Source organism: Anabrus simplex, chromosome 5 (assembly GCF_040414725.1).
Source record: "Anabrus simplex isolate iqAnaSimp1 chromosome 5, ASM4041472v1, whole genome shotgun sequence".
Taxonomy (NCBI): domain Eukaryota; kingdom Metazoa; phylum Arthropoda; class Insecta; order Orthoptera; family Tettigoniidae; genus Anabrus; species Anabrus simplex.
This window is the reverse complement of record NC_090269.1, coordinates 313,785,094-313,798,387: the sequence shown is the minus strand read 5'-3', so window position 1 is coordinate 313,798,387 and position 13,294 is coordinate 313,785,094. Positions and strand designations below refer to the sequence as shown.

General features: G+C 37.8%; 1 protein-coding gene across 1 annotated transcript in view; it reads right to left on the bottom strand.

The window, feature by feature from the left end:
- Positions 1 to 13,294, bottom strand: part of Cyt-c1 (Cytochrome c1) — a 121,891-nt gene that overhangs the window by 55,269 nt on the left and 53,328 nt on the right. Inside the window, exons 4-5 of the mRNA XM_067147536.1 lie at positions 10,746 to 10,878; positions 6,658 to 6,822 (exon numbers count right to left, since the gene is read on the bottom strand). Coding sequence (XP_067003637.1) covers positions 6,658 to 6,822; positions 10,746 to 10,878 — 298 coding nt within the window. The remainder of the gene's footprint in view (positions 1 to 6,657; positions 6,823 to 10,745; positions 10,879 to 13,294) is intronic.

The following is a 13,294-nucleotide window of genomic DNA, read 5'->3' as shown; positions in this document are numbered from 1 at the left end:
CAAGACATCCAAGTTAAGTGGACATTTCATTTATACTGGGTATTATCTGTTCTATGTAGCTGTAATATGTAGTTAACTTTCTTCTTGAAGGGATTATTAATTATACAGTAGTTTGAGTAGCTTTTTAGTATCTTTACCATGTTATTTTCTTGCATTATTCGACGTGGATTTGCAGTTTCACTTACTACGTGATTTTAAGGTGCACGATGACAGGGTGTCAACATCATCGGCCATGCGGGTTTCAAATAGTTATGTCATCGGACATGTATCTGATTTAAATATCAGCCATCTGCTAACCTTTAAGGAATTTTACATTTCTATTCGATTACTATGATATTGAGGATTGTGTACGCGTGATATTTTCATTCTTCGAAATATATTTCTCTTATATTTTGCCCAAAAGTGTTTGCTATATTTTACACGAGGCAACAGGCTCATCTGACATATTAACGCTGTGCTAACGATACGGATAGCTCTCTTTGAATCCAATTTCATACTTTTTAAGGAAGGATAGTGTCTTATTATATTTATATGTGGTTCAAGTCATTTATGTGAATTTTCCTGTAATATTTTGAACGGATGTTGCGAGTTACTTTAGCTATTTTTACCTCTCACATTGTGCCATGTGGTGAATTATGGCATGAATTATGGTGATTTTATGTGCTATTCGAAGGCGAATTTTCACGTCTCTATGGATAGAGGCACATTTAATATATTTTTGCGATGTTGCGTGCACTGATGAACGGAGATTGCGGAATAATTTATCGTCATTTGACGTATGTGCGAGTTGTTGTTTGTGAGAGAATTACAAGCGATAGCGTCTTCATTAAATATTGAACCACGAGGTAAACCACATGTCTTCCTTCAAAATAAAATTGAGTATATGAGAGAGTTATTTGTCATACTGGATGAGCGTCATCACCAATAATATTAAATCGAAGTTGTATAACATTATTCACTTCCTCAATATATGCTAAATGTTGGCAACGTCCTGAGTTCGATACAGATATTGGCGATATTTTTTCAGTCATCATTACCTAGATTGTTTGTACCAGGTGGATTAGTTACAGGTGCAGATCATTATTTACAGGAGTCTGCCATTCCCAGGAGATGAATGGACAACGTGTGGACAGGTGTATATCTGTAAATGGTACTCTTAGTTGTAGTTGGTTGCAATTGTTTTTCCTTGGTGGATGATGGTAATGGGAGATCATTTCGTGCATTTTTATGTTGTTATTCTACAGGTTGTGTGATTTAATTTTATTGTGCAGTATCGATTTGTGTGTGTAACCATCATTGTTCCGAATTTCGGCGTTGTGTCAGGATTATGACACATGGTTAAGGATTTAATTTAAATTAATTTTTTTTTCCTTTCATCTTCTTGCCTACTTTGCCACGAAATATCACGTGTATTATGTTACGCTGAGCAGATAATCATTGAAAAGTCGATTTAAACTGGAAAAGTAATTAAATTAAAAAGTGAAATTAAGCGACAAAAGTAATTTGTTGAAACTTTTTTTTGTATTTTCATTTATTTTTTTTCTTGTTCAATATTTAAAATCTTGTTCCAGATTTTCCGGCATGAATCGACATGCGTGCGAGCATCATTTTCTAGAAAATCAGATAACATTCAAAGTAATATTTAAAAAAAAAATGTGACCTGGACAAAACAATTTCGTCAGAATTAATAAGAATTCATTAACATGTACCATCCCATTTGTTTTAATTTTTGGATGTACAGCAAGAGTTGATATAAAATTAAAATTTTAGTGATCATTTCACATAATCATCATTCTGAGAAGGAAGGAATGATTATTTATTTTTGGAATAAATCATCCACCATTTATTTGATTTCGATGGTTCATTATTTACTAATATCTGCCCATCTCCTTGATCCACACCATTTTTCTTATGGAACATGTCAATCCCTTACTGAGCACCGCCAAGAGGGTCACGTGCCTCCAAATGCTAGTCGTGGCTTAAACGGGCAGATATACCCAATAATGAACATTTTGAAAAAGAAGAAAAAACAAAAAACAAAAACGAAAAGAAAACAAAACAGAAACACCAAGTACCTCAATGTTAGGACAGCACATCTTAATTTTTTAAATAATAACTAATATTAATAACCAATATTTACAAGACAAAATAAAAATCTATTGGTGTGGTGGTAATAATATGTACATAATCAATATGACATTAACATATTTTTAAGGCTATATACTAGATATTAAGAATGTTATGTCCAACAGAGTCTACATGTCTTAAGGCAATGATTTTACTCTTGTGCTCGATAAAAATATTATTTCTTGTTTGAGTCTGGTAACTGTGATTGTCAAAATTCTTTCTGAAATGATCAATATTTTTTTTTTCACATGTAGAATGCATTGCATGATGTATATGCTTGGTACTGAGAGTATCCTTAGTCTCTTAAATAATGGTCTGCAATGATCTAACCTGTTACGTCTTGATATAATTCTGATGGCCCGTTTCTGTATTTTAAAAAAATAACATGAAGATCTGATTTGTAGCAGCCCCAGAGTCCAATAGCATAAGTGAAGACTGAATGGAAATATCCAAAATATACTATTTTAACATATTCTGCACTACAACTATTAGACAAAATCCTCAAGGCAAAACAAACAGAACTCAGAGACTTCCCTATTTTATTAATATGACGGTCCCATCTTAATTTTTCATCTATATGGACACCTAAAAAATTTTGTGGTCAACGTATTTTCAATTGCTTTGCATTTAATATAAGGTTATGTTTTTTTTTGCAGTTTTGTCATGTCTTGAATTCCATGTATTGGGTCTTTTTTAAGTTTAATGTAAATTTGTTTTTCCTGAACCATGATTCTAACCTAGACAAGACTGTATTTGCTGCAGTTTCTATAGAAATAGGGTCAGAATTATTAATAATTATGTTTGTATCATCAGCATACAGAACTGCAGTTTCTACTCGATTATTGTGAGGAATCAATCAATGAATATTCAAGATAAACTTAAATATTGTAATTAAGTGGTCCGCCTATTCAATACAATATATAATTTATTATATCTAGTACATGTTTCGTTCCCTAAGGGACATCAGCTAATAATAAATTAACATTAATATATCAGAAATAAATATTATTAAAATTGGAAAGACACATTAAAATTTTTTGACATTAAAAATAAGATCTTCGAAATTTTGTTAAATTTGCAAGTCATAAGACAGATAAAACAGTTAAATTGTCCATATTTCTCTTGTTGATGTTCTTGGGAAATACCAGTTTTGCTTATAAAATCTTAAAATATCATTTGTTGTAAATAGCACACTTGATGTGTATCACTTCGTAGAAGATTTGTTGAAACTTAATAAGCATTCCTTAGACGATATAATAAAATTTAAATGCTTCAGAATTTGAAGTCAGATCGGGGCCATGATGGTAAAGTTCAATTACAATATTTAAGTTTATCTTGAATATTCATTGATTGATCGTAGTCAATACGGGATTAGTATTACTTGAAATGAAGCTGTTAAAGCTGATCACATGTAATATTGTGAGGAAGATCATTCACATAGATCAAGAAAAGAACAGGCCCCAAAATACTACTCTGCAGAATACCTAAGTCTATGTTTCTTACCACATGTACCGTACGTACTTTCCCGCCCATTTCCAGCTGAGAGCCAACGACGATGCAGCCTCAGGTTATGTAAGAACGTGGCTGTTATCAATGCCTTTAAAGAAGAGCTCCCTACTTATGCTCATAACTAGTACATTTTATGCTTATAGAAGCATTCAAACAGTATCCTAGTGAAGTCACAGCTCGCTGAAACGGCAGCTATCTTTTTTTAGCTACAGTGAAAACATGCCCGTAGATTCTCCGAGCTCCATTAGTAGGAATGAAATAGCTGGCCTGTAGTTTCTACGAGCAGTATCTCCAATGTGTTAACAGCAAAGTTATTGCTTCAATTTAATGTTAACTTTTGCAACCTAATGTTGCCTCTTGTATCTGACTTCTGCCTTTGTAATATTTAATAGCCAAATTATGGCTTAAATTTAATGTTAACCTTTGCAACAGTGGCGGCCGGTCAGTGCGTGCTACCCGGCTCCAGCACGTAGCTTGGAACTGTAAGGAATATTATTTATGTACAGTACAATTATCCTGGTGCCTTTTCGTTGTTTTGAGTACGATATGAATTTGTGTTTTGTGAAAATCAGGACGAGATCTGTCGAACACCTAGCGCCGTTCTCCCGGGGAACAAGGCTCGTGCTCATGTGAAGTGAGCCCTTGCCTGTAGCCTGAAGGAAGCAATACGCAGGCGCAGCCAAGATTGCAACACTCCCCCTAGCCGGCGAAGTATACCATAAACCGGGATCAACTTTCACTGATCCCGTCTATAGTTACTTCCTCTCCCGCAAGGGGATAGAAGTACTCGATGTCTCCTGCTACCTTGATGTTGAACGTGGTAAGCGAGTCTGCCACTAGAGAGTAGCATCGTCTGGGCTCGAAAGTAAAGCGTAAGTGGAGGCAATCTATCTCGCACATACTTATTAAAATATCCATCTTCCTTTTGTGTCAAAAATAAGGAATTCGTAGGCGAGTCAAAGAATCTTTGACTGACCCTAAATGTTATCCCGCATTACAATGTAATTTACTCTGGTGAAATGAAATAGCGTATGGCTTTTAGTGCCGGAAGTATCCGAGGACATGTTCGACTCGCCAGATGCAGGCCTTTTGATTTGACTCCCGTAGGCGACCTGCGAGTCTTGATGAGGATGAAATGATGATGAAGACAACACATACACCCAATGATGGTTAAAATTCCAGACCCTGCCGGGAATCGAACCCGGAATCCCTGTGACCAAAGGCCAGCGCGCTAACCATTTAGTCCTGGACCCGGACATTTACTCTGGTAATAGGGGAGGTCTCAATGAATCAGTTGGCAGCTCTTTCAGATGCTTTGTGCGGTTTTTAATCTCGCGGTTATATTACTGGTGCATGTTTTTTGTCATTGTGTTAGTGCTAAAGTTTATACGAAGATTTATCAAACTATTTATCCACTGCAGTGTATATAAAGTGAAATTAAATTAGTGTTCTTAGTGGGGATCTATATTCCCACGATTCTATTTGCACTGATGTAAATTGCGCCATTAAGTTAGTAGAAACAATATTTCTCGAATGAATTATTTATCTCGTAGACAGTTCATCTGCTTCCAAATTAATCTTGTTTTTGTTTGTTCTGAGTTATAAATTGTGAGAAAAGTCGTATTATTATTATTATTATTATTATTATTATTATTATTACCACCAAGTTTGAAGTATGTGTTGTTCATCATGGCAATATGCAGATTTAAAACAGCGTATTTAGCTTGTTTTTTGTAGCACGTAGGACGATTTTTTCACGAGCCGCCACTGCTTTGCAACCTAGTGTTGCCTTTTGCATCAGACTTTGGTCTTATATTGGTTAAAAGTCTCAATCGCTGATCGGTGGCCTTCAGGTCAAGGTCAAGCATATATATATATCCTTTCTAGTTAATATGTACAGTACAAGTCCGCAATAGCAAGTACGGCATAGAGCGAGAACCCGTTATAACAACAGGCTTTTTATTATGTTCCATAAAATTCCTATATTAAACTGTGTATTATCCTGCGGTTACCATATCGCCGAAGCATCCGTTATTACGAGCGATTAAGCAAGCGCTATTTTTTCGTTATCAATATTTATGCTCGCCAGCGATTATATCTGATGTGATCAATCCCCTTTGGTATTTTTTTTTTTGCTATGTGCATTAGCGAGCTCCCTCGTTGACATTCAAAGGCGATGCTGGAGTCGACTGCTGTTCTGTAAAGGAAATTTGAAATGAAAGAGAACGCTTTTGTAATAAATGCGTAAATAACGTGGCCAATAGCAGTTAATTCGTTAGACTTACAGGGTGAAGTAAATGATCATTTAATTTAATGCTTTATACTGAAAGTAAGTAGGAATGTGATACAACCTTGAGATATGGCAAGAGTGCATCACTGATCTCGGAGGTGAGTTTCTATTTTTTCAAATCTTGTTCAATTTCGGAAAGGCTATTCCCACGTAAATTTATAGCAAGGTTATTTCTCTACTGGTGCTTGAAATATGTTTTGACGATGCATATACAGTTAACGTAAGATTCATATATATATATTTACTCGCGAAGTTGTGTGTTATATGCTAGTGTGTCTGTACTAGGTTTCTACCTCTTCAGAATATAAGTGAACATATGCATTCATGTAGTATCAGAATTCATAAAATAACTAATGAATAAGTCATAGTGTGAACATACGACTTTCTAGAAATAAATACAGCTTAGAGATACAGTACAGTCGCATAGGAAAAAGCATCGTTATGGAAATACGTTCTTCATACATTTAAGGAAGGTATTCCTAATTAATTGCTTATATAAACTGAAGATGTGAAAAAATTTGAGATACATCCAGTTTGAAAATACACCTTTCAATTGTTATCTTCATTACAAATCTAGATGATAGTTTAATATCACCATCATCATCATTACCAAAATGGAGATCTTGTCTGTTCTAGTTGTTATTTTTATTACTAATTATTAAAAATAAGCCAGTATAGGCAGTTGCAAGAAACACTATCTCAACAGTGAGAAGGATAACAAATATTCGTACCTCCCCACCGTGACGAGCAGAAGTGATGTAACTCAAATCTGGTGGATACGCTCCATTATTTGCTGCACGGGCTGCTTCTTCATTAGGGTATGGATTAGGAAAGTAATCTGAGAGCTTTCCAGGTCTCATGAACATATTACCAGTATCATCTGGACCATCTTGAACCTGAAATCCAAAAAATGGTTTTGTTTTGCTTTGAAATACCAGATCTGGTTTATGGTTAGTATATGAATTTCAAACATCATGAAATATATATGCAACCTTTAAACATAATTTTCCAAATGTTTTGAAAAATAGGCCAACTGATTAAGAATAGCCATGAGTGAAATTTAATTTAAATTCTATCAAAAACAGCATGTGCGTCAAGTAGTCGACAAGGGTAACAGTGAGCGTGCATGAAGTCATGGTCATAATTTTCATGCATAAGGGAGGGAATTTGTTTATTTTAATATTTTCCAAAGGTCTGTGTTACTATCCATGCAGTGCTACATGTGGTTTGAGAAAATGTCACAATGAACCCCGTTCCCAATCATTAGTTTATCATGTGGCTGGGTATGCTGTTCGGCAATCCTCCAACATAAGAGCAACTTAATTTTTAAGGGTAAGTTTATAAAAACTGACAGCAATTAGTAGCAAATATTTCATAGTGATAAGATGTACATCCTCCTCTGCGAACCATGTGACCTTGCCGCGGTGGGGAGGATTGCGTGTCCCAATGATGCAGATAGCCGAGCCGCAGGTGCAACCATATCGGATGGGTATCTGTTGAGAGACCATACTAACGAATGGTTCATCGAAAGGGGGGTAGTAGCCTTTCGGTAGTTGCAAGGGCGGCAGTCTAGATGATTGACTGATACGGCCTTGTAATAATACTCAACATGGCTTAGCTGTGTTGATACTGCTACACGGCTGAAAGCAACGGGAAACTACAGCCGTAACTACCTCCCGAGGACATGCAGCTCTCTCTGTATGAATGATGTACTGATGATGGCTTCCTCCCGGGTAAAATATTCCGGAGGTAAACTAGTCCCCCATTCGGATCTCCGGGTGGGGACTACACGAGAGGGGGCGATCATCAGGAAGATGGATACTGATATTCTGCGAGTCGGAGCGTGGAATGTTAGAAGTTTGAATCGTTATGGTAGGTTAGAGAATCTGAAAAGGGAGATGGATAGGCTAAAGTTAGATGTAGTTGGTTTAAGTGAAGTACGTTGGCAGGAAGAACAGGATTTTTGGTCAGGCGACTACCGAATTATCAACACAAAATCAAACAGGGGAATTGCAGGAGTAGGTTTAATAATGAATAAGAAAATAGGGCAGCGGATAAGCTACTACAACCAGCATAGTGAAAGAATTATTGTTGTCAAGATAGACACCAAACCAATGCCCACCACAATTGTGCAGGTCTATATGCCTACTAGTTCAGCGGATGATGAAGAAATCGAAAGAATATATGAGGAGATAGAAGATTTAATTCAATATGTAAAAGGTGACGAGAATCTAATTGTGATGGGAGACTGGAATGCAGTGGTAGGCCAAGGAAGAGAAGGTAGTACAGTAGGAGAATTCGGATTGGGACAAAGGAACGAAAGAGGAAGTCGGCTGGTTGAATTCTGCACTCATCATAATTTAGTCCTTGCCAATACTTGGTTCAAACACCACAAACGGCGGCTTTATACGTGGACGAGACCTGGAGACACTGGAAGGTATCAAATAGACTTCATTATGATTAGGCAGAGATTCAGAAACCAGGTGTTGGATTGCAAAACTTTCCCAGGAGCAGACGTGGACTCTGACCACAACTTGTTGGTCATGAAATGCCATCTGAAGTTGAAGAAATTGAAAAAAGGAAAGAATGCAAAAAGATGGGATCTAGACAAGTTGAAAGAAAAGGGTGTGAGAGATTGTTTCAAGGAACATGTTGCACAAGGACTAAATGAAAAGGCTGAAGGAAACACAATAGAGGAAGAGTGGATAGTCATGAAAAATGAAGTCAGTAGGGCAGCTGAAGAAATGTTAGGAAGGAAGAAAAGATCAACTAAGAATCAGTGGATAACTCAGGAGATACTAGACCAGATTGATGAACGACGAAAATACAAGAACGCTAGAAATGAAGAGGGCAGAAAAGAATACAGGCGATTAAAAAATGAAGTGGATAGAAAGTGCAAGGTAGCTAAGGAAGAATGGCTGAAGGAGAAGTGCAAGGATGTCGAAGACTGTATGGTCTTGGGAAAGGTAGATGCTGCATACAGGAAAATCAAGGAAACCTTTGGAGAAAGGAAATCTAGGTGCATGAATATTAAGAGCTCAGGTGGAAAGCCACTTCTAGGGAAAGAAGACAAAGCAGAAAGATGGCAGGAGCATATCCAACAGTTGTATCAAGGTAACGATGTAGATTATTTGGTTCTGGAACATGAAGAGGCTGTTGATGCTGATGAAATGGGAGACCCAATTTTGAGGTCAGAGTTTGACAGAGCTGTGAGTGACCTAAATAGGAACAAGGCACCTGGAATTGATGATATTCCCTCTGAACTACTGACTGCCTTAGGAGAAACCAGCATGGTAAGGTTATTTCATTTAGTGTGCAGGATGTATGAGACAGGAGAAGTCCCATCCGATTTTCGGCAGAATGTTGTTATACCTATTCCTAAGAAAGCCGGTGCTGACAGGTGTGAAAACTACCGCACCGTTAGTTTAGTATCTCATGCCTGCAAAATTTTAACACGTATTATTTACAGAAGAATGGAAAAACAAGTTGAAGCTGAGTGGGGAGAAGATCAATTTGGCTTCAGGAGAAATGTAGGAACACGTGAAGCAATCCTGACTTTACGTCTGATCTTAGAGGATCGAATCAAGAAGGACAAGCCCACGTACATGGCATTCGTAGATCTAGAGAAGGCATTCGATAATGTTGATTGGAACAAGCTATTTATGATTCTGAGGATGATAGGGATCAGATACTGAGAACGAAGAATTATCTACAACCTGTATAAAAATCAGTCTGCAGTGATAAGAATCGAGGGCTTTGAAAAAGAAGCAGCAATCCAGAAAGGAGTGAGGCAAGGCTGCAGTTTGTCCTCTCTCCTTTTCAATGTTTACATAGAACAGGCAGTAAAGGAAATCAAAGAGAAATTTGGAAAGGGAATCACAGTCCAAGGAGAGGAAATCAAAACCTTGAGATTTGCTGATGATATTATTTTATCTGAGACTGCAGAAGATCTCGAGAAGTTGCTGAATGGTATGGACGAAGTCTTGGGTAAGGAGTACAAGATGAAAATAAATAAGTCCAAAACAAAAGTAATGGAGTGCAGTCGAACGAAGGCAGGTGATGTAGGAAATATTAGATTAGGAAACGAAGTCTTAAAGGAAGTATATGAATATTGTTACTTGGGTAGTAAAGTAACTAACGATGGCAGAAGTAAGGAGGACATAAAATGCAGACTAGCACAAGCAAGGAAAAGCTTTCTTAAGAAAAGAAATTTGCTCACTTCAAACACTGATATCGGAATTAGAAAGATGTTTTTGAAGACTTTTGTGTGGAGCGTGGCATTGTATGGAAGTGAAACATGGACGATAACTAGCTCAGAAAGAAAGAGAATAGAAGCTTTTGAAATGTGGTGTTACAGAAGAATGCTGAAGGTGAGATGGATAGATCGAATCACGAATGAAGAGATACTGAATCGAATTGGTGAGAGGAGATCGATTTGGCTAAATTTGACGAGAAGAAGAGATGGAATGATAGGACACATCTTAAGACACCCAGGACTTGTTCAGTTGGTTTTTGAAGGAAGTGTAGGTGGTAAGAACGGTAGGGGTAGACCAAGGTATGAATATGACAAACAGATTAGAGCAGATGTAGGATGCAATAGTTAAGTAGAAATGAAAAGGTTAGCACAGGATAGGGTGGCATGGAGAGCTGCATCAAACCAGTCTATGGACTGATGACTCAAACACAACAAGATGTACATTTTCTAACTTACAAATTTCAATCATGGTTAGCCTTAAACAACTCAGCGATATAACAGTTATCTGCTGCATTTATGCTGCTGTTATAGGTTTGTTATAAACAATGAAGATGAAAATTCTACCTGAACTTCCTCAGCTTCTGCCTTGGCTTCAGCTTCCGTGTGAGATACACCAATCAGATTACGATAGGCAATAAATCTCATACTGTGACATGCCGCACATACTTGCTTATATACCTCATAACCACGTCTAATGCTGGAAAATAAGGATAAATTATGATACACAATACAGCACGTAAAAAAGTCACAAAATATGAACATAATATTCACACACAAATCCGTTAGTTCAACTCTGACCGTCATCAAGAGGACCTATTTCCACTGAAATGATGTATCTCAAGAAGATAATGTGAAATGACTAAAATGTTTGCCAATAAAAGTTTTTATTTTTATAATTTGCTTTACATCGCACCGACACAGATAGGTGTCATGGCGACAATGGGACAGGAAAGCGCTAGCAGCAGAAAGGAAGCAAACCATGGCCTTAAGGCATAGTCCTACCATTTGCTTAGTATGAAAATGGGAAAGCATGGAAAACTACCTTCGGAACTGCCGACAGTGGGATTTCAATCCACTATCTCCCGAATGCAAGTTGAAAGCTACGTGAGTCAAACCACGCAGCCATTCACTCAGTAAAAGTAACATTAAAAATAAATAAATAGCTTAGAATTATAATACATCAGATATAACACACTTCAAAACTGCAAACTTAATTATTCTTAGATGCCAACACTGAATCACGAAACAAACAAGCTTCTTCTTCTTCTTTCGTTCTGGTCAACTGTGGACCATGCTAATTCGATTTCAGCTGCTTCTGGGCTTTGATCATCGCCCAGTAATCCTTCATTCTTTCACTCTGCAACCTTCTTTTCTCTTCTGTCTATGATGTTTGGGTCCGCAAACCAACTTTTTCTTAGAAACTCGTGTGTTCTTTGTTTATGACTTGTAAGTTTCCCTTTGTTTATTTCCGATCATTGTATTCCCATTTCTATCAGGTCCTTCTTCACTTCCTGCTGCCAGCGTACCACAGTTTTCCTGGTCTCAAACACTGTACTATCTGGTTGGTCAGTCTTCCTGGGTGCATTCTGTAAATGTGTCCAAAGAACATGACTCTCTTCTTCCAAATGGTGTCAGATCTTTTCTACCTTGTGGTACAGTTCTTGGTTTGCTCTCTTTCTGTTGATTCTTGATATCAGTCTCTCTTTCTCTGACAGGTTGTTATCTATCCACTCTCCCAGATATTTAAATTTCTCTACTTTCCAAATTCTCCCTCCCTCCACTGGTATCCCTCTGGGTGCTGTTTTGACATTGGTCATGTACTATGTCTTCTCGAAGGAGATCCGTAAGCCTGCCTGCCTTGTTTGTTCCTGGAGCTGGGCTATCTGGTTGAGTGCCTCCTCTATTGACTGACAGAATCACAATGTCATCCTCAAAGGCTAGGCAGTCGACTACAGTCCCTCTATTCTTGTATCCCATTCGTATACCACCTATTCCTTGCATTTTCTTATGCCACTCTCTAATAAACTTGTCAAGAACACAGTTGAATAGAAATGGAGAAAGCCCATCTCCCTGTCTGACCCCTGTTTTAATCCGTAAGAATTCTGATAGTATCCCCATGAACGTGACCTTGGATGTTGTGTCAGTCGCAGTCTGTTTAATGAGCTCTCTGGTCTTCCTCTCTGGACCCATTTCTTCTAGGATGCGGATCAGTGTTTCTCTATCTACCGAGTCGTAGGCCTTCTTGAAGTCCACAAATGTGAGCACGAATTTCTTGTTCCTCTGTTTCTGGTATGCTGTGATCAACTTCAGGTTCAGGATCTGTTCCGCACATGACCTGCCCTTTCTAAAACCTCCTTGATACTCACCAATTTGTGGTTCCAATTGTTTTTCTGCTCTATCTAGCAGTGCCTTTGAAAAGATCTTATATGTCTCTGGTAGTGGCGATGTTCCCCTGTAATTGTTGACGTCTGCCTTATCCCCTTTCTTGTGAAGAGGGTGTACTAACGCTGATGTCCATCCATCTGGCAGCTTCTCTTCTTCCCAGATATTGTGCAGGATTGTCAGTTCAACGATTGCTCTGTTGTCAGCATATTTCCAAAGTTCTGCAATAATCCCATCTTCTCCACGTACTTTGTTGTTCTTTAAGGTCTTGATGATTCTCGTGACTTCGTCCACAGTCGGAGGGTCCGAGTTTGGGTTTGGTTCCTTGTGACTGTAGTCGAATTTCTGAGATGGTGGCTCACAATTGAGGAGTTTTGTGAAGTAATCTGCCAGAATCTGGCAATTCTCCACATCACTGTGAGCTACTTTTCCTTCTTGGTTTCTGAAGTTGAGGCTTGGAGGATCATATCTATTCCAGGTGTTCTAGAATGTTTTATAAAAGTTCCGAGTGTTATTTTTTTGAAAATCCTGTTTGATCTGAATCAAGCATTCCTTTTCATTCTTTCTCTTCAGATTCCTGATGGTCTTTGATGTTCTTTTACTTGTTTCTGGAACTACTTCTGGTTCTCTGGTGTTTTCTGGGAACGCCAATTCACCCACGCCTTTCGGTGTTCTTTGATTGCATCATCACATTCAGATGACCACCATGCATGTTTCCTCTTTTTCTTAGA